The sequence below is a fragment of the Balaenoptera borealis genome (genome assembly GCF_965194805.1).
Source record: "Balaenoptera borealis genome assembly, contig: HAP1_SCAFFOLD_1111, whole genome shotgun sequence".
NCBI classification, from domain to species: Eukaryota; Metazoa; Chordata; class Mammalia; order Artiodactyla; family Balaenopteridae; genus Balaenoptera; species Balaenoptera borealis.
This window is the reverse complement of record NW_028123102.1, coordinates 22642-41897: the sequence shown is the minus strand read 5'-3', so window position 1 is coordinate 41897 and position 19256 is coordinate 22642. Positions and strand designations below refer to the sequence as shown.

Below are 19256 nucleotides of genomic sequence, written 5' to 3'. Positions count from 1 at the left end.
ATAAGGAAAGACTAGAAGGATAGAGGAGAAGAGGGAGAAATAGTAAGGAGATGAGAATGAAGACAAAGTATTGATAAAATAGAAGAAAAAACACCCAGGAATTGCAGGAGGAAAGGTCCCCATGGCCAATAGGGACCCAGTGGTCCCTGGGCCAGATAAGCCTCAACAGAGGACACCATTGCAGTGGACACCATTAGGCACGGTCTCCCGAGAGGAGAGGTGGGTATTGGCCTGGCTCTCATTGAGTCAGCCCATTGTTCCCAAACAACTGGAACGGCGAGGGAGAAGAGACAGAGTCAGGGCAGGCAGGTGGTCTGGGAAGGACAAGGCTTGCTAGAGGGTCCCAAGAAGACCAAATAGGTGCCCAGGAGGGTGGTGATGGAGCTGCCCCAACACCCCTCTAGAATACTGCCAGCGCTCTAGGCTGCCCACTCACAGACCTCTCCTGCCCACCAGGGATGCTCACAGACCCAGACTCAGAGCAGGACAGTGGTTGGCGCCCACACCTCTCCCCAGCCTGGTCCAGAGGCCCCCAGGGAGCTCAGAGCTCACATTAGCTTGCAGGTAAGAATCCTGGTTCGCAAGGGCTGCCCCACAAAATTCTTGTAATGAATCTCAGAGTCACAGTAGATTGATGTAAGTGTTGGCTGACATATTCTCAGGGAAACAGTAGAAACTCAACATTAGTGAGCTCTGTCAGTGACCACCGATCTGCTGCACTGCTCACTGCACTGCTGGTCTATGATCCTCAGCGTCCTAAGACTCTGGCCACTTCCTGATTTAGTTGGGCTGAAGCTGCAAACTCATCTTCTAAGTCCTATGGACGTTTAGCACCAAGCTTGGTCAAGCCACCTGGTTTACTAAATGACCGATATAAACCATGATTGTTCACATCGTATAGGAAATGCACCCCTTCTAAACTTGTTCAAACAGTGATACTTCTTCCACTACATTTCAAGTGAGGACATTTACTCTGCACATCAAAAGAGTTTGTATGTCCTGAGATGTAGTGCATCCCTTGGTGAGAGATGGTGATGCCTTTTCTGTCATGTAAGACACATGCCTTTATTTCCATTTAAATAAAACCCTTTTGGAATGTATTTCACAGATCTGAGTATTTGTTTAATTTTTTTGGTTATTTTCACATAGAAATCCAGTTCAGCCATGGAAGCAGTCACTCATTAAGAAAAAATATTAAAGTGGAACATATCACCAGTGAAGAACATAATTTCTTTTTTTAAGAAAGTCAATTTGGATAACTAACCTTCAGTAACTGGACCTGCAGTCCTCAAATCCCTTAGTCAAAGACTTGGTGGCCAGCCATGTCTCAATTTCATAATTTTGAGAATTTAGAGAGGTGTACATTGCATGTCACATATTAATTAATATTCCATGGCAGACATGTGGCAAAGCATATGGACAACTTGCCCAAAGTAACATAAGTAAAGATCTTCTGTCTTATTATCATCTCATGTCCATTTTCAGTAAGGAGTTAGGATTGACCTTTTTCTGAGAGTTTTCGGAATTTGGAAAGAGTTAACATGTATTAGCGGACAGAGCACAGACAGCAGATAGACCCAGAAGAACAAGAAAAGTCACTTAAAATAATTATGACAGGGAGAACATCCACAAAACTTTTAAGGCCAGAGAAGGAGTGCTTGATTTGGACTTTCTTATAAAAGTAGAAGGAGGCTTCCTGAGAAGAAAGCCAATACACAGTCTTTCTTGCTGCTGGGGGTCAAGGTTACATCAGGGAGGCCACAAGCTGGGGACGCTGCTGTGGGTGAGAGCTACACTAGTGATGGCGGGGCAGCAGCCTCTCAGGGGGGACACCTGTGACACACCAACTGCGAGCAGGTGCTCAGATACCCCTGCAACATGACTTCATATGACTCTGGAAAACATCTTCAGATCCAATGAGAAATGTGTTTGCTAGGAAAGGATACCAAATGCAGAAAGAAAAAAAAAACAGAGATGTATAAATACAGTGGGGTGGGCAGAAAGGCCTCAAAGATGTCCAGGCCCTAAAGAAAGGAACTGTGAATATGTTACTTTGCATGGCAAAAGGGACTCTGCAGATGGGATTATGGTTAGGAAGACTGTCCTGGATTACCCAAGTCGATCCAGTCTAACCACAGGAGCCCTTAAAGTAGAGGACTTTCTCCAGCTAGAAGAAGAGGAAATCAGAGAGGTGCAGTAGAAGGAGAACAAGAACAAAGAGCGATTTAAAGACGAAAGGGACTTGACCCCCTGCTGCAAGAACAGGCCACACAGAAAGCATAAGGGATGTGGGAAACCTCTAGGAGCAAAGACCAGCCCCCAGCTGGCAACCTACAGGAGATCAGTGTCTCAGTCCTACACCCACAAGGAAGTGAGTGAGTGTGTATGCAGAAGCATCAGGAGGGCAGTCCTGACTGCTGCCCTCTGAAAGGCCTGCTTGCAAGTCTGGCCCATTCCCAAGACTCTAATGATAAAGGTGGCTTACTGTGCCTAATGTTTGTTCCAACAGTGTGGTTCATACTCAGTACCTGCCTTCCTTCTGGGAGCCTGGGATTTTGTTACATGCAAGGCAGAGGGTGCCTACATGACCAGCCCCCAGTACATGAGCTCAGCTGGTTGGTAATATTCCATGTGGGTTTCTATAACTCACTGCTGGGGGATTAAGCTAGTCCCGTATGACTTCCCTGGGAGAGGACTGTAGAAACCTGGGCCTGATTTCCTCTGCGCTTCACCCCAAGCACCCTCTTCCTTTGCTCATTTTGCTCTGTGTCCTTTCACTCTGCTAAATCATAGCTGTATGACTACACACTGGTCCTGTGAATCCTCCCAGCAAATCATGGAACCTGGGGAAGGTTCTGGGAATCTCCAGACACCTTGAAGGACAAGTCTTCCCCAGAGCCTCCAGGAAAAATGCCTTAAGCAGAGAACCCAGCCAGGTCTACTGTACTTTAGACCTACAGAACTATGACATAATAACTCTGTCTTGTATTAGGTCACTAAATCCATGAAAATGTGTTAAAGCAGTGATAGGAAATTAAGTAAATGGCACCATGAAGAAACATATTACTTTCACTAATGAAGAGTATAATATCTCAAGGACATTTTTTAAAATCTTAAATTCATTCTCAAGTTAACATCAGCAATTCATATCTAAAACAACCACGTGAAGAAGGGGTAGAACCTCTGGTAAGGTGTATGGTTGATTTTTAAGAGCAGCTGACATTTTGTGAGAGGTCTGGAAAGCAGCCAAACCAGCCCAATCTTTTTAAAGAAACTGTGAGGATAATGTCAGAATCATCCACTAGTGTGATTTGCTGCTGTCAATGCCAGTTGTGTATAGTCGGGCCCAGATTAGGAGATGAATTCACTTAACCCACGGTGGTGCACGCAGAAGATGTGAGGATCTTCCACTCATTCGTTTTAATTCAGCAAACATTTACCAACGTGCTCGGCCCCAGGCACCAGGAAGTGCTGGGGACACAGGGAGGGATGCAAGCTCAGCAGGAGTGTAAGGCAGGCCACTTTACCCATGTTTATTGTGTGATAGGATGGATAGGATTGAGGGGTCCGCTTCTGTCCTCACCTGCATGATCTAGGATTAATAATGCCACTATATTCTTGACCCTACTTCCCCAAGGGTGCCTGACCTTTAAAGAAATCAGCAGAGGGTGATGCTTACATATGATTCCTCTCCAACCTGCTTAACTAAAAACAAGAATTGTTAGAGTTGCTCAATCAAATGGGATTGGAGCGGGGCGAAAATATGAACCTTAATTAATACAATGAAGAATAAGTAGGCATTAACTATTAGTTAACTAATTTTGAAAAATAATATTTAATTTTGAACAAAAGTTCTCTATGTAAGTAGATGTTTCATTAAGCTTTAACTCACTTAAGCAATATTGACCTTAACCCTGCTTTGGACTTGGTGTTCTTAGAATAAGCACAACATTAATATCTGCTTCGGATCATACACATGGCAATTACTTGTTTGGAAACCTTAGGTCAGCCAGCCCTAAAAACACTCACATAGCCCTTCCCACTTTGTTCTTTTATCTAGTATTAGACAACTAACTAGTTTTTCTTGATTCAATTTGCATCAACATTTATTGACTAACTAATAAAAGCTCCAGGGATAAGAAATTAAGTAGACCTCAATCTATTAAGTTATAATAAGTTACAGAGTTCTAAGGAAATTCAAATGAGGGCCGTTTGTTACACAACGAATATTATCATTTTGTTGCCTGTTACTTTTATAGATAAGCTATGTGCTAAGACATAACGGCTTTTTAGCTGACAATTTTCTTCTTACTCTGACAATTAAGAAAAAAAATTTCTTAAGTTATACAACATTCTTAGCCTAAATTAAATGGAAGATACACTGTGTATTTTTTATTGTGGTAAGATATACATAACAAAAAGTTTAGCATTTTAGCCACTTTTAAGTGTACAGTTCTGGACATTAACATTCACATTCTTGTGCAAACATCACCACCTTCCATCTCAAGAACTTTTTCATCTTCTCAAACTGAAACTTTGTCTCCATTAAAACACTTACAGTCCATTACTCCCTTCCCCTGGCTCTTGGCAACCATCTAAATTATATTTTTAAGAAGAAGAAAAAAGTAATTTCTTCTCCACCTGATGAATCTTCTTCAGGCCACACCCCATCAGCCAATTGCAAACCTGCTGCAGACCTTTACAACACTCTACTTTTAGAGCTTCTCATTCACAGCAGACTGTGATTTAAAGATATGAAATGCTAAATAAAGAATAAATTACATAAATTTTAATATTCAAAAAGTTAAGCAAACAAAATTTAATTCTTCTAAAAGAAGCATGGATATGTAATCAGAAGTAGGAACTATGTCACTGATGTAAAATAGTTATGATTCCAAAGAATCCTAGGGATCTACTGTCCATAAATTACAAGGGGCCACATGGTGCCCAAGTTCCTGTTGGAGCAGGAACTCAACATATCCCTCAACAAGTCCTCCACAGAGAGACTCTCCATTACATCTATTTTTACATGTTCAGGGTCTTTCAGGAATTTCAGTTTATCAGAGGGCACAGAGAAAATGAATTTGCTTTATTTAAAAATGCTGAGGCAATATAAACTATTGTGTTTGTTATCAAACAAAAATAAAATCAGTCGTATGTGACTTATTTATTCCTTAGACTTCACACTATTTAAAGGAATAATGGGAAGACATTTTCAATATTTCGCTACATTATAAAATTGTTTTACTTATTTCATAAATTAGCCATGGACGGTGTATTCTGGAACGTCACATGTGGCTTACATTCAGTGGAAACACTTTCAAGTAACTTAGGAGGCTCTGGTTCTATACTTGATCTGACAGATGGGCAGCAACATGCAGTAACTGGCATAATTCATCCTCCGACAGACTGCTTTTCAGTAAAGCACATACCCAGATGCTTTCCTCTCGTCGATATTGCTTCCAGTTCCTCCCGCCATCGCTGAACATCAGGAGGTAGCTGGTCACCCAGTCGGAGCTCCCGTGTCCTCCCTGGGTGGCCACAGCTGTGACCTCCATTCTTTCTCCAAGGTCAATCTGCAGCCACTGGTATTTATTTGACACCAGGGGAGACCAGCCACCAGCTCCTTTTTGTGGGAATAAAAAGAAGAAAACCGGTAAAGACAGAGAAATCTTTGAAATCTATATTAACCTGTAAGAATGGGGTCATAAATAAGATTTATGAAAATCATAGTTTCAAATTCTGCGTTATATAATGCCCCAGAATTATACAAACACACTCACATACACACACACAAACACAAAATAAAAACACAGGTTAAATGTAAATGGATGAAGCCTATATTAATTGTTTTGTTTCTTAGTTCATAACCCCTGACTCTCTGGTATTGGGGTGTCCCGCTAAGTGAAATTGCTTAATGTAATAGGTGGACAACTAAACACCATGCCATTACATCAGTGCTTGGAACTAGTGTCGTTACTGGCTTCAATGCATGACTTGCCCTTTGTTGGACATAAACAAAGGGCAAACTTTCCTTTGTTGGAAAATAACAAACTTTCCTTTGTTGGAAAATAAAGCTAGAAAACCTTAATTGTGGATTCCCAGCATGAGGAAGTACAATGTGGAATGTTGGGATAACAAAGAGGGCTATGGCATAGCCCTACACTCATGGTGCTTACAGACTCATAAGAGAAGCAGACATTTCAAAGAACAATTTGAAATGCAATATGGGAGGGGTGGAGGTGAAAGTGATTTCTGTGCAGGGAGGGAGAGTTCTAAAAAGTCAGCAGGGAGGGTGAGCGAGAACCCAGAGGAAGTGAATGGGGAGGAGTTTCTCAGGTATTCAAGACAATAGGTGCAGAGTGGAAATTACTGTGCTTTGTTTTCTCCAGTGCCTGTGAGACACCGAAGAATTAGGGATACCTGTGAATGTATTATTGATATATTTTGTTCTTCTAGTTTAACAGAAACATGAGTTTTGAATTTGGATTTAGATGTCATATTAAATTTTCTGAATTTAAATTATTATGCAATATAAAAATTGGGAAACAGGTTTGAAATGCATTCTGGAACTGATATTTTGCTAATTATCCATGTCTAGAAAACACAGTGTCATGTAAACAGTCCTTAACACAAAAAAACTAGCTTTAAAAACAATTTTCCCCATTGTCCTGACATCTAATTTGAGGCTCTCATAATAAGGTCTGACACTTTAGACAACATTTATTATCTTTTTTATTAGGGGCTATTATTAACATCCATGTCCTGTTTACAAAAGCTGTTACGACCAAGTACATGTCAGGAGGTGTGTGACATGGTTACAAGACAGCTCAAAGGAAAATGGAAGTGGAGCGCTTACATCAGGGTGTGGAGGTGAAACTAGCAAGTGGGCACATCTGTTGCTTCACTATGTCCTCTGCTAATGGCACTACGTGTATAACCCTTAGCAAAATTGAAAGCTTACAAATTCTTTAAAACTCAAATTCTTTCTAAGATTTCCTCATTTCCTGCAATCTTTATTCCAAAATTCCAAAATTTCCTCTCAACCACAAGCACAATGTCTTTTCCTTTGATCCACATCTTAAACATGCCACAACTCTGGCTGTTCTGTAATGCATTATGAAACTTTTTATTTTGAAATAATTTCAGATTTACAAACGAGTTGCAAAGATGGGATAGGGAGTTCCTGTCTACTTTTTACTCAGTGTGTCCTAATGTTAATATCTGACATCACCATGGTATTTTGATCAAAACTAAGCTATTAACACTGGTACAATGGTAACAAAATGACAAACTTTCTTTTGATGTCTCCAGTTTTTCCACTAACTAACTCCCTTTTTCTGTTCCAGAACCCCACATTGCATTTAGTCACCTTGTCTCCTTAGTGTCTTCCAACCTGTGATAGTTTTCAGTCTTTCTTTGTCTTTAATAACAAGATTGATCACCACCCAACACCTCCCTGCTACTTCTACTGATTTGTGCAAAGGTCCCATCTAATGTTTGATGAATGATAAGTCCTTCTGGGTTCTAGCTGAGGGTTAACTAACAGTCCCAAGTAACATTATTCTGCAACTGCCTGTAATTTTATAATAATTGCCAAAAGAAGTCAGAAATTAGGTGTTGGCATTTAGCTGATCATTTTAACTTAAAGGTTCTACATTTGAAGTTTTATATGAATCAGTTTCAATCTCTGTGAAACTGCTAAATGTCCTGTATTCTTAGTATCAAGGTTGTAAAGAATGTACTGAAGATAACTTCTTCTTTTTGCATTTCACAATCTTTCTCTGTCATCTTTAATCTCTCTTGAAGCGGGAAGTATCATCAACACGGGTACCACATGGACAGAAATGCAACAGAGTAAAAAGCGTCAGCATGCTTCCAGCATCTGCCCTGGGACCAGCCTCTCCCACAGATGATGCAGCCACGTCTCTGTCAACCACTCTTCACCATCTGCTGGTAATCAACCTTGAACATTTCATATTCCTTACCTGTGGTGAGAAGGTGCTACTGGTATGCAAATTAAGCTATGTGATTAAGTAGGTACTCTGATAAAGTAATGAAACTGCAGAATTCCCTGTGCTGCAAAGCAATTCATTTCAGCTGGGTAACACAGCCACGGCGTAATCCCCAGACCCCTGTAGGGTGATGATGCTGAATTACTGTGCATTCGCCCATGCACGCAGTCCACCGGGGTAGATGCCCTTTTTTCTAATGACTGGAAAAAGTGGGAAATGCACAAATGTAACCTGAGGACTGTTAGGGAGCCCCGAACAGTTTTACTGACGGGTAAGGGAGATCACTGTTCTGTAATGGAAAACAAAACAAAATACACTGAAACAACATTAAAGTGGGTACGCTTGAGCACAGCCGCCCCACCAGCTCTTAGCTGCAGAGCAGTGGTTCTGAAACTGATCAGCCTGCATTATTCAATGTTGCAAATCTTCAGTAAATTCCCCCTGGGAACCAACACCCCCTGAAACAGAGCCCAGGGATTTGCAATTACTGTTTTGGAGTCACCAGCGCTGAACCCACAAGAAAGGCACTTGCCCTCCCACCCAGCTCTTCCCCTGACCACACCACAGACTGTCTTTTTCCATTGTCACCGTCCTGTCTCCTGCCTCAGCCCCTTAGTTGAATAAAGTGTCACAATTCATACAAAGGAAAACATGTCCAGAGGGTCTGACTTGCACAGAACAAGGTTCCACAGCTTAGGACACTGAACACAAAACATCCCTCCCAGCAAAGTGTGATAGGTATGCTTTAGGGCTGCAATGAGAATTCAACAAGAAGCTGTGTTAGAGCATCTAGCACAATACTTTCTCTCCCATACACGATCGCAAGATGGGAGACAGTCATGGTGAAAGAGGGGTGACATCCAGAGTGTGGGGCATTGCAGTCTTTTCATTACTGAATGGCCCGTTACCTGCCACTTTATACTAGATAAAGGAGAGAAAATGAGGAAAGCCAAAACTTGTCACAAGCATGTGATGTGTTCAGGACCCTCCCTGATGCTCTAAGTGCTACCTCACAACTCCTCCATGCACCCGGCAAGTGGGACGGGTGTTACAGTCTCTGCTTTGCAGACAAGCAAAAAACAATCATTTTAGGTTCGGGTGAGGGTATTTTATTAAAGCTTAGCTCCCTTTTCATTCTCTACCCCTTCTAAGAACATATCCCTGCGATTTGTCAGTTATTCAGTATTGTTTGCTTATCAATACCAGACTGTCTTTTATATTGATATACTGGCAGATATATTGGAAGGTTTCTGTCTCTAGTTATCCCTGTGTGGTTGTTTCCCCCCCCTTTCGTTGGCTCAGACACAGGCAGTGACTTGTGTCTTTGGGGAGAGGAAAGGCTGAACAGGAAACTCTCAGCTAGGGCCTTAATTATTCTGGTCACTGATCAAGATGAAAATGACCCCTGCCCCTGGTGGCCACGGGGCATGCACTGTCATAATGAGTGTCAGCTTTGTGCAGAGGGGGAAATTACCCAGAGGTAGAAATTACCCAGAGTTGAAAAGGAGAATAGCTCATGCCTTCTTCAAGTTGGAACAAGGTCCAGAGCAGAAAGATACCAAAGGGAGCAAAGTCAAGTGGGATAATCTGAAGTGAACAGACTAACCTATCTCCAGGGCATCTAAATGTCAAGCAAGTAAATGGCTAAATTGAAATTGTAACCAAGGGAAGTTTCCCTCCAAGATCTCCATTACATTGTCTCAAATGGGAGCTCATCAAGCTCTGTGTATTTCTTTCCTCTCTTAAATGTATCTTAATTCACAGAAAACTCATTCCAGATTCCAGGCGGGGCTGGGTGAGTGGGGAGAGGGTGAGATAAGCAGGAGTAACAGATGTTCCCAGGAAAAAGGGGCCATAGGGCGGCAGGCCCTGGGGACGCTCCCTGACCATCCCACTCAGAGATCTCTGGGATTTATATATTGGTGTTTTTGTCACAACCCTGCCTACATTGCTGAGGGAAATTTAAGCATTTGCTCCAGCTCTGATTTCTTAAGGAGCAATTCCAACTATCTACATATACCATTTCTGGCTATCAGGATGTAAAAATTGCAGAAATCCTCCCTCTGGACCTGTCTAGGTAACCTCTGATTCCCTTTCTGCTGTGCTTCCTGCAGTCTGCTAGCAGCCTGAGCAGGAGACAACAGGTAGTTTTCCAAAAAGTGTATCCATAATGAAAAAATCACACAGAGCTGCCTAATTGTAAAACAGATTCCTGTACTAAATGCAGACATACCCTATAATGGTTTTGTAAACAATTTAAAATTAAATAAAAAATAAGTGTATACTTGTTAATTTGTGATTCAAATTAAATGCCAGTGATATTAAAGAAAAAAAGTACAGTGTGACTGTTCACACGTGACTCCCTTAAGTTCTGTGTGCAGTGTCCCGAGGGACAACTTTCAATGCCCTTGGCAATTAACATTCATCACTGCAGCTCTTTCTGCATAAAATAAACAAAAATCCATTGCTACTGTGTGTTTTGTTTTGCTTCTCTCATAGACACTCCTGACCAAATTTTAAAGAAACACACAGTAGAGAGGCATTCAGATCTGAACTGATCTCAGGCTTTGCAGTTCTTATGTGTTTGAAGTTCTGTATTGACAAGACTATAAGATGATTTTGCTCATTTCTCACCTTAGAAATAAAATACGAATTGCCCAGCAAGCCTATAAACCATCCGAACATGTGCTAAATACCTCATGCATGACTGAATAAAATGTATGACCAAGTTTATTTGTGCATCTCCCGTGAAATCTTCATGTTTATGAGAGATGCAGCTCTGAGATCTGGTCTAATTCTATAAAAGCATCATTGTGCATCTTTCAGAGGCCCCCTGAGTTATTCAGAACAGATATGATTCCAGATCATTGTTGAGGCCACTCAGAATAGCTGCATCTCCCTCTGATATGTAGAGAGCAGTGGGGAATCCAGGATGCCCAGAAGGGCAGGAGGCCAGGCGCTCTGCTCCAAGGCCCCCACCACTTCCCAGGGACACACCGTTACTCTTCTTAAGGCAAGAGCTCCTTTTTCTTTTTAATTAAATTCAGTGTAGGATCATGTCAGGAAATGCAAGGGTGACATGCTTAGAAATAAAACCATGAGTACTAAATTATCCATCCATACTTGACTGCTCAGTTAGCCAGAAGCCTTTGGAAAAAAAGTCCATTGATGGTAAAACTTACCATTTTCTTTAGTGATGTTATGTAGCTGAATTCATTACAATTTGTAAGCACACTGTGGAAGCCTTGGATAAAAAGAGATATGTACAGACGAGCTGCTATACAAAATAGAGTAGTAAAATGAGAATGCAAAAAGGATGAGGTCTAAGCATCACAAAATGTAAATACTACTGACAAAGGTGCATTTTTTTGGGGTGTAGGCATTCATCCCCAGCAAAGTATGGCATTATTTTGTGTCGGAGAAAAGCCTGCTCCACTGGATTTCCTTGGAGGAAACATGGCAACAAGGGAAGAGTCTACTGCAAGGATCACAGGACAGAGAGAACAGGGAACCCCTGAAATACCATCTTCCAGTCAGCCCCTAGTCCAGAAGCTCCTCATTAATGTTCAGAGCAAAGGTGGGAGTAGCTGACCACAGGGTCCACTGAGATATTCCATTAGCCTTTGTCACTGGCTGTGGCCTTCCTGGACCAGTCTCTGTGCTACAAGTTAAACCAGAAGTTCAAGACTCCTGTGTGCTTTGATCATTAGTGATCCCAGATGCCTCATGAAAGGTTGCTAATTGAACCTCACCCCTTTGGCAGGATTGAAGGTCACCTCATTTGGTACGTCTTTCATCAGTGACTCCAAACAAGAAAAAGGGAATATCCCTACAAGAGGCAATGTAATTGCATTGGATGAGTAAAGCAGTATGTAATGGGATAAAATATATCTCCATAGGGATGCCAATAATATTTATTAAAAGTGGAGTACACAAAGACATCACGGTGTATGTCAAGGATACATTCTGTTAAATAAATAACGTTCATGAACATTTCTGTATATTATACATGATGTAAAAGTGATTACTTTGGAAAAGAACAGAGTGGAATTTGCTAGACAACTATTTTTGAATTTGGATAGTGCTTAGAAGGGCTTCCACATACCTTTTGGGAAGTTGCCAAGTACGTCATAGGCAGTACTGACTCTTGGAAAAATACTATGGCAAAATTGTGGCCACCATAAGATACTTACTGGGCAGATTATAAACACAGACATAATTTTGCAAGGATTGCAAAATTTTTTCATTCCTCTCTGGTAAATCCTGTTAGCCAGTGATCATTATCCCATGAAGCCCTAGAGAAGCCAGGGAGGGCAAAGACCAACTAAGAAAATAGGAAACAGGACGTGTGATGTCTCCCTCTTTGGCAGGAAGAAGAGATGGGAACCCAGACGATCGTGGGAAAGAGAGGAAATGGAGGAAGGGTAAAAGGTGGTGGGAGGGTGATTCAGACACCTTGCTCAGGAGCGAAGTCCCAGGGGGATCAGAAAAGTGAGAGGAATAAGCAAGCTGTGGAAAGGCTGTGTCTTGGCTTCCATTTGGAATTTTGGGAGATCACCTTGTAGGGGGCTGTGTAGTCATTACTAATGGTTGCCAACTATTTCCCTTCTTCTACCTTCCAGGCACTTAGAGGATTGCGATTTCCACGCCCCCTGGTGGTTGGGTGAGGCTATGTGACCAGCTCTGGCCAACAAGCTTTGAGTGGAAGTGATAGGTTTCTTCTGGACTAAACTGCCAGGACAAAACCATTTGACGATCTTTTTCCCCTTGGCATGGTGAACCAGACTGCCCACAGGCCATCAAAAGGGGGCACAGAAGTGAGATGAGAGTCTGACTGGATCTGAACAGGTCAACTTGGCAAAGGCAAATTAAACCTGTAACCAAGGCTGCTCAGGCTGGAAACCAAATGAGACTCATGGTCAGGCTTCAGGGAGGCAAGAAGTGACATCGCAAAGATCCCGGAAGGGACAATGACCTGTTCCCTGGGAACACGGTCTTACCAAGAGGTAAATCCGCCACAGGCTTCAGGAGCAGGTGCCAAGTAACCCTCAGCGTTAAAAGCAGACGAACTCCCTTCAGCAGATAGCAAGGAGCTGAGCCCCAACGTGAGAAGCCCCACCATCCAGCTCCATGAGGGCACCAGCCCTTCTGTAAACCCAAACACTGTCTTGGAAAGAAGCAGGAACAAAGAAATCTGAGCATCCCTGGAAGATGTTCACCCATTCAAAAGAGTCCACTGAATCCAAAAGAGACTGAGGATTGCCTTATTCTGGGGGTAGTGCTATAATTTGGGCTACTTGGTAGAGAGAAATGACAACATTGCCTCCCTGAAGGTTGTTGACAACGCTGAAAAACACGTTTGGTTTGTTCTGGTTTGTCTCATCTAGCATCTTAGGTTCTATGGAGGTAACCTGGAGACTCCAGACCTTGAAAAGGACCATGGGAAAATCTGAGCAGATGAGTTCTGTGTGACAACTGTACGGCAGGGTCTGCACGAACCCTGGGATTTGGGGGCTTCTCCTCTCACATGCTACCATCATGCCGTGATTTAATAAAGTTGCCTGGTCACCAAGACAGTGCTCTGTGCTTTAGTACATGGGTGTATTTTACATGGATGCTATTACATTTGGCCTGTCCACTGCACTCAATACCCACAGTTGCATCTGCAGGATCATTTGTTAAGAAAAATCGGAAAAAGAATGTGTCTTGGCCCTAATAGGTCTAAAAACTTTTAGGAAGCACAGATAAACAGAATGAAAAATCTGACATCCAGAGGCAAAAAGTCCCCAGTACATTCATATGCCTTTATAAAAATCTGGTTTGCAAGCCCTTTTATTGCCATCTGAATTGCTCAGACTAGTATTTGGGAATACTGACCAGTTCTACCAGGCACGTAGCCTGTGAATAAAAGATAGAAATACTGGAGAACTACGATTTTATGAAAAAATATGAGGGACAATTTTATTATTATAAGATTTGCATCAAACATTTTTGATGTATTCAGTAATATTCTGATTTATATCAGGAGTTGATATACGTCTAGATATTTTAAATTATTATTCACTCTTTCCATTTTCTAACATTTCTTTGTAAAAAACAGTGAATTTTACATCATGGCTTATTTGGGATATTGCAGAGTCCAAATAATCAGACGTTCCAGGTTATAAGAAAATATTTAGTGTCTGATGCCCAGGCCTAAGCATTGTCTCCTAATCGAATCATGTGTATTTATTTCCTGCTAAAACCTGGAGTATTAACTTGTACTAGTAAATGTACTTCCTAAAGTGAGAAATAAATATCTTAACGCTGAGAATTGTTGCTAATATGCTCAGCCATCAATTGTATTGGGAGCATTAGACAAAGTCTTTCCTGGCTCCACCAACACATAAGTCTGTTGTGAGGAAATATGATCAATGTCTCGGTACAGGAAAGGTGAAGAATTACAAAGAGAAAAGAAAACATCCAGTCAGTTCAGCTTGTCTCCATCTACTTTCTGTTTGCAATACACAATATAGTAATCTGATATGCCATTTTTGATCAAGTTAAATTTAAAGCAGTCTCATTTGCACTGTCAGTGATGAGTGGCTTGCCGCATTAGAGGGCGTGATTTTCAGCATCTGGGCCATGAACGGAGTTGTCCCTCTTTCTGGGGATGACTGTTTATGCAAGCACTTTGGGGGAACAAAAAAGGAGAACAAAATGTGTGTACACTTCCTCCTAATCAATCTCAATCAGCTCTGGCCAGACCACTCATCTCACCACCATGCCTGCGGTGACTAAAGAGGACACGTCACGTGGCTAAAAAGAACATGTTATCCGGAGTTGGAAAGCAGCATCTGAAATGCTAAAGCCAGTTTCATGAAGGGTCACCTCCAGTAACAATAATTGTAAAAACAAAAGGTTATTTTCACATGCAAGATCTAGAATGAAAGTCCAGCGTGGTTTACTCTAAGGTAGTTTGTTTACTTTTGGTTTTTTAACTTTTGTTTTGAATAAACTTGGATAAACTGCATAAAGTTCCTTTAGGAGATTTTTGAGAAGAAAAAAATGAAGTCAATATTATAGCATGTTCTTATTTAGAATACACAGATTTCAGCAATCTTGATTTTACATGAGAAATATTAGGTCACTTGTAATTCTAGGAAATATCAATTTAATATTGATGAAAACAAATTCAGCTAATATGAATAGTCAAACCCAATTTGACTGTAAAGATGTAAAGCTTCAAGAACTTTACATTTTTATCTAATGGCATCAATTTTCTTGAATAGGTATATGAATACATGTACGTGTCTGTGTTTTACCCCTTAAAAAAAATCCATCAGTTCAGAAAAATTATACATTCAGGCATTTCCAGTAATTTGTGTTTCTCTGTATAAAAAGGTAAGGTGTATGACCTCAGAGGGGATACTTTGTTAAATGTATTATCTGGAACCCAATCCCAGACTTCAAAATGGGAATGCTAGAGGAACCAGACTAGAAATTTCAAAAGTAAACTCCAGGAGCACTTAGTCCAATGTTGAGTGATGATACTAGCCCATTCCTATCTCTACAATAACCAACACTTCCATTAGGGAGCTCACAGAAAACACTGGCAAACAGGTGGTAACATGCTCAGGAATCATGGTTTTCAAAGATGCAAGGTCTGCATCTCTCTGCTTTGGCCCACCTGTCCCTAGAAACGCCTGGATCCCTCCTAACTTCTCCGCTCATTCCTCTTAATATCCTTCATAGACTTCTTTCTTCTATTTATTGCAAAGTCTTTCCTAAGAAATATCTTACTACTTTTCATAAATTAATAGAAAACAAAATAAATACATAAACTGCATAAGTAAAAAATATGTAAAAGAGAAAACATGAAATGTGCAATAAGTTCTAGTCAATTAATTAACATTTGTTATGTGTTGAATCAGTGAAGTACTTTAAAATCATAAAATGCCTTAAAGTTTGAATTATTTGGCTTTGGGGGGTTAGACAGTGGGTCAAATTTATATATATGCACACACATACAATCAAAAATTATGTATAGACTATTCTCTTACTACCTTTATGTATCAGGTAGATGAATTGATCAGCTGCTATGTATAAAGTTCTTGGTGGAAGCTGTGATATTTGAGACATTTCTAATTCTTCATGAACATTCTAGAAGCGCAATGACTTATGGGCAAAATAAGAAACTAGGGGTGTAAGACAGACCACCCTCTTTAAAACTTCCAAATACCACAACACAGACCAAGGAAATTTTAACCATACAATCAGGGAGTCTAACAGGATTTTCCTCACTAGATCATACACAAAATATTCCAAAAAGCTAAAACTACTATATATGAAGAATCATCGCCCTCATTATATTCATCCACATTTCATACTATCCACATTTTACATCATAATCATCTAAACTAAAGTGAACTAATATGTTCTCCAGCATTTACCAAGGCAAAGGAAATGTCAATAAAGACTCGGGGATGCTGGCTTTTAACAGAAAACACATATAGATAATCCTTCAGAAGGAATATTGATAAATTGTGCTGTCTAAAGCATGCTTTAGAAATGGGTCTGAAATCAGGTGGTAATATCTAGGGATATTTAGTGAAATGTACACTATATGCAATCAGAGTAGCAACAACCATGAAAAAAAAACCCTCATCAGTTGATTGCCACTCTTAAAATAATTAATTTAAATTTGCAAAGAGAGTAGTTTAAATATAAAAGATAAGCTTTGTACTTACCATTTTATAATGATGTCTTATAATATTCTGAGTTATTAGTTTTTTAATTAAATATAATGGAAATAAGTTCATCTTAAGCTTCAGGATTTTCCCTTCTAATGTTTATAAACTTCCCAGTGCCACCATATTGATAGCACTGGAGGCCTGAATCATAAAGATACTCTACACATGCAAATTAGAAACACAACACACAAGCCCCTCGGGCCACTTTAAACTAATTAAATATGGCTTATTTAGTTTTTACAATTTTAGGGAAACCACTGGAAAGTTTAGATGTTAAGCTGATATTAGAATAACCACCAGACCGAAAATGGGTAATTTGATAACTGATCTCATTGAAATCTGGTTTCAATGAGAATATATTTTTACTGGGGTGCTAAAAATGATTATGAATGATGCTTTGAGGAGTAAGTATCTGGCCACAAAATGCTTTTTCCTGGGAAAAGACCATGAAGGTGGACAATTAATGGACATGCCTTCCCATCCTGAGCTCACTGAATTTCTTCACCTGTGTTCTTACTCTTCCCTGCCAATCTATTTGATCACTTACTAGGTTCCCAAATTTGATCCTTAAGGACACAGTAAAGTTCAAGCTAGACTTTAACTCTGATCTTAGAAATGTCAAAGAAAGGGAGGAAAACACTCAATTCCTTAGTAGTATCTCCAGAATTTACAGCAGTGCGTTTACATGGGACACAGTTAATTTTAACTTTTACTTTCTGAATTCATCTTTCCTTTAAAAAATCTATCCCTTAAAACAGTAGCAAAACAAAAGCAGAAATAGAGACACAGACGTAGAGAACAAATGTATGGATACCAAGGGGGAAAGGGGTGGGGTGGGAGGAATTAGGAGACTGGGATTGACATATATACATTATTGATACTATGTATAAAATAGACAACTGATGGGAACATACTGTATAGCACAGGGAGCTCTACCTAATGCACTGTGGTGACCTAAGTGGGAGGGAAGTCCAAAAGGGAGGGGATATCTGTATGGGTACGGCTGATTCATTTTGTTGTGCAGTGGAGGCTAACACAACATTGTCAAGCAACCATACTCCAATGAAAGTTAATCAAAAAAAGTAGCAAAGCATTTGAATTTGAAGTGTATATATTCACTTATTTAATCCACTGAATTAGTATTTGTGCAATAGAAGAGGTAATTCACTCGACAACATTCAAGTAGCAAAAATGGACCTTTCCAAAAAGTAAGTCATTAACTCCCCCCTTCCCACTAATAGGAAGGGAATCTTTATTTTCAGTAGCAGCCTTCACCTGGTCTCCTCCCAGGCCAAGTCCTGGGAATGGAGTCATTTTCCCATGACATCCTTTGGCAGCTTCACATCTTGCAAACATCAGGCTTCCCCAGTGGCTGCAGCACTGGCTCCTTCTTGTGTTGTTGTAGTTATTCATGACCAGCGCACTTGACTAGTCACCCTTCTGTCGCCGGTCCTAAAACTAAAAAGGGATGATAACCCTGGAAAAAATCTAGACTCCAATAATTCCCTTCTCATAAATCTTATTGATGATCATTTGCTGGCAATCAATAGGGAAGGAAGATATCAAAACAAACCAAAAACTGGATCATAAGCAAGAAGAAAGCTAGCAGAGGAATACTAGCAGATATGATGAACCTGCTGCTTTCTTCAGTTTCATTAAACTCAATATAATTAAGTTTTGACCTATAAGAAGGAATATGAACTAAAACTGAAAATAATTCTCTCTGGGAAAGAATCAGCGTGGATTGACAAGAAGACAGCTGCAGACTCACCGTCTCTGCGATTAAGGCTTGCGAAGCCAGGGCCGTGGCTGCTGGACCGCTCTGAGGAGCTGCTGAAGGAAGCCCGGGGCAGGGCAGACGCCAGAGGAGCGTCACCGCTATCTGGGGGGAAACACCACGTGCGGGTTAATACACTGATTAAAGCTTTCCTGTCCTCTCTTCCTCTCTTCTTCCTTCCCTTTTACTTTCCTTTCCTTCCTATTTCCCTGCCACCCTCCCTTCTCTTCTTCTTTAATTTCCTTTCTTTTTAGTTAACAGGCTAGGAAAATGCTAGAGCCTGTGGCAAACATCAGTCTTGATCAGAGGTGTGTTAGTAAACGTTGAACAACAGGCTCTTAAGGAAAATTAAAAACCCTGATTGGTAGCATTTGCCACTTTCCATGGTGTAAATACTCGTACCATGGCCAATTCAAAGCTATCAACGTGATGTCACTGACCAGGAAGTTGGAAAAAGAATCATTATATAGTATTTTCACCACGCAGACACAAGGTATGTAAATAACCTCAAGAGCACTGATAACAGCAAGATGACATAAAGTAGGAAGTGGTGAGTTTTCAGAATGTATTACTTTTGTTTTAATATGATTTAATTAATTATGTTTATGTAATTTAATTTTTAATAATGATTGTATTTTCATGCAAAATTCATGAAAAGTTAATGATTGGCTCTTGCTAGCTGCTAAAAATTGGTTCTAGCATGTCACTCCTAAGTGGGAAAATATTCAAAGT

At 40.5% G+C, this 19256-nt stretch overlaps 1 protein-coding gene across 5 annotated transcripts in view; it reads right to left on the bottom strand.

Annotated features, from left to right (window-relative positions):
* LOC309621859 (uncharacterized protein) overlaps positions 1 to 18447 on the bottom strand; it is a 55220-nt gene extending 36773 nt beyond the window's left edge. For 4 of the 5 annotated variants that reach the window (XR_014240292.1, XR_014240293.1, XR_014240294.1 and 1 more), the window contains exons 1-2: positions 18023 to 18447; positions 5433 to 5626 (exon numbers count right to left, since the gene is read on the bottom strand). Coding sequence is in view for 1 of the 5 variants with exons in the window: in XM_082409185.1 (XP_082265311.1) it covers positions 5433 to 5626; positions 18023 to 18074 (246 nt within the window). In the remaining 4 variants the exon portion in view is untranslated. Of the gene's footprint in view, positions 1 to 4365; positions 4763 to 5432; positions 5627 to 18022 lie in introns of those variants that run through there. The other variant, XR_014240295.1, reaches the window with a different exon arrangement.
* Between the last annotated feature and the right edge of the window lie 809 nt (positions 18448 to 19256).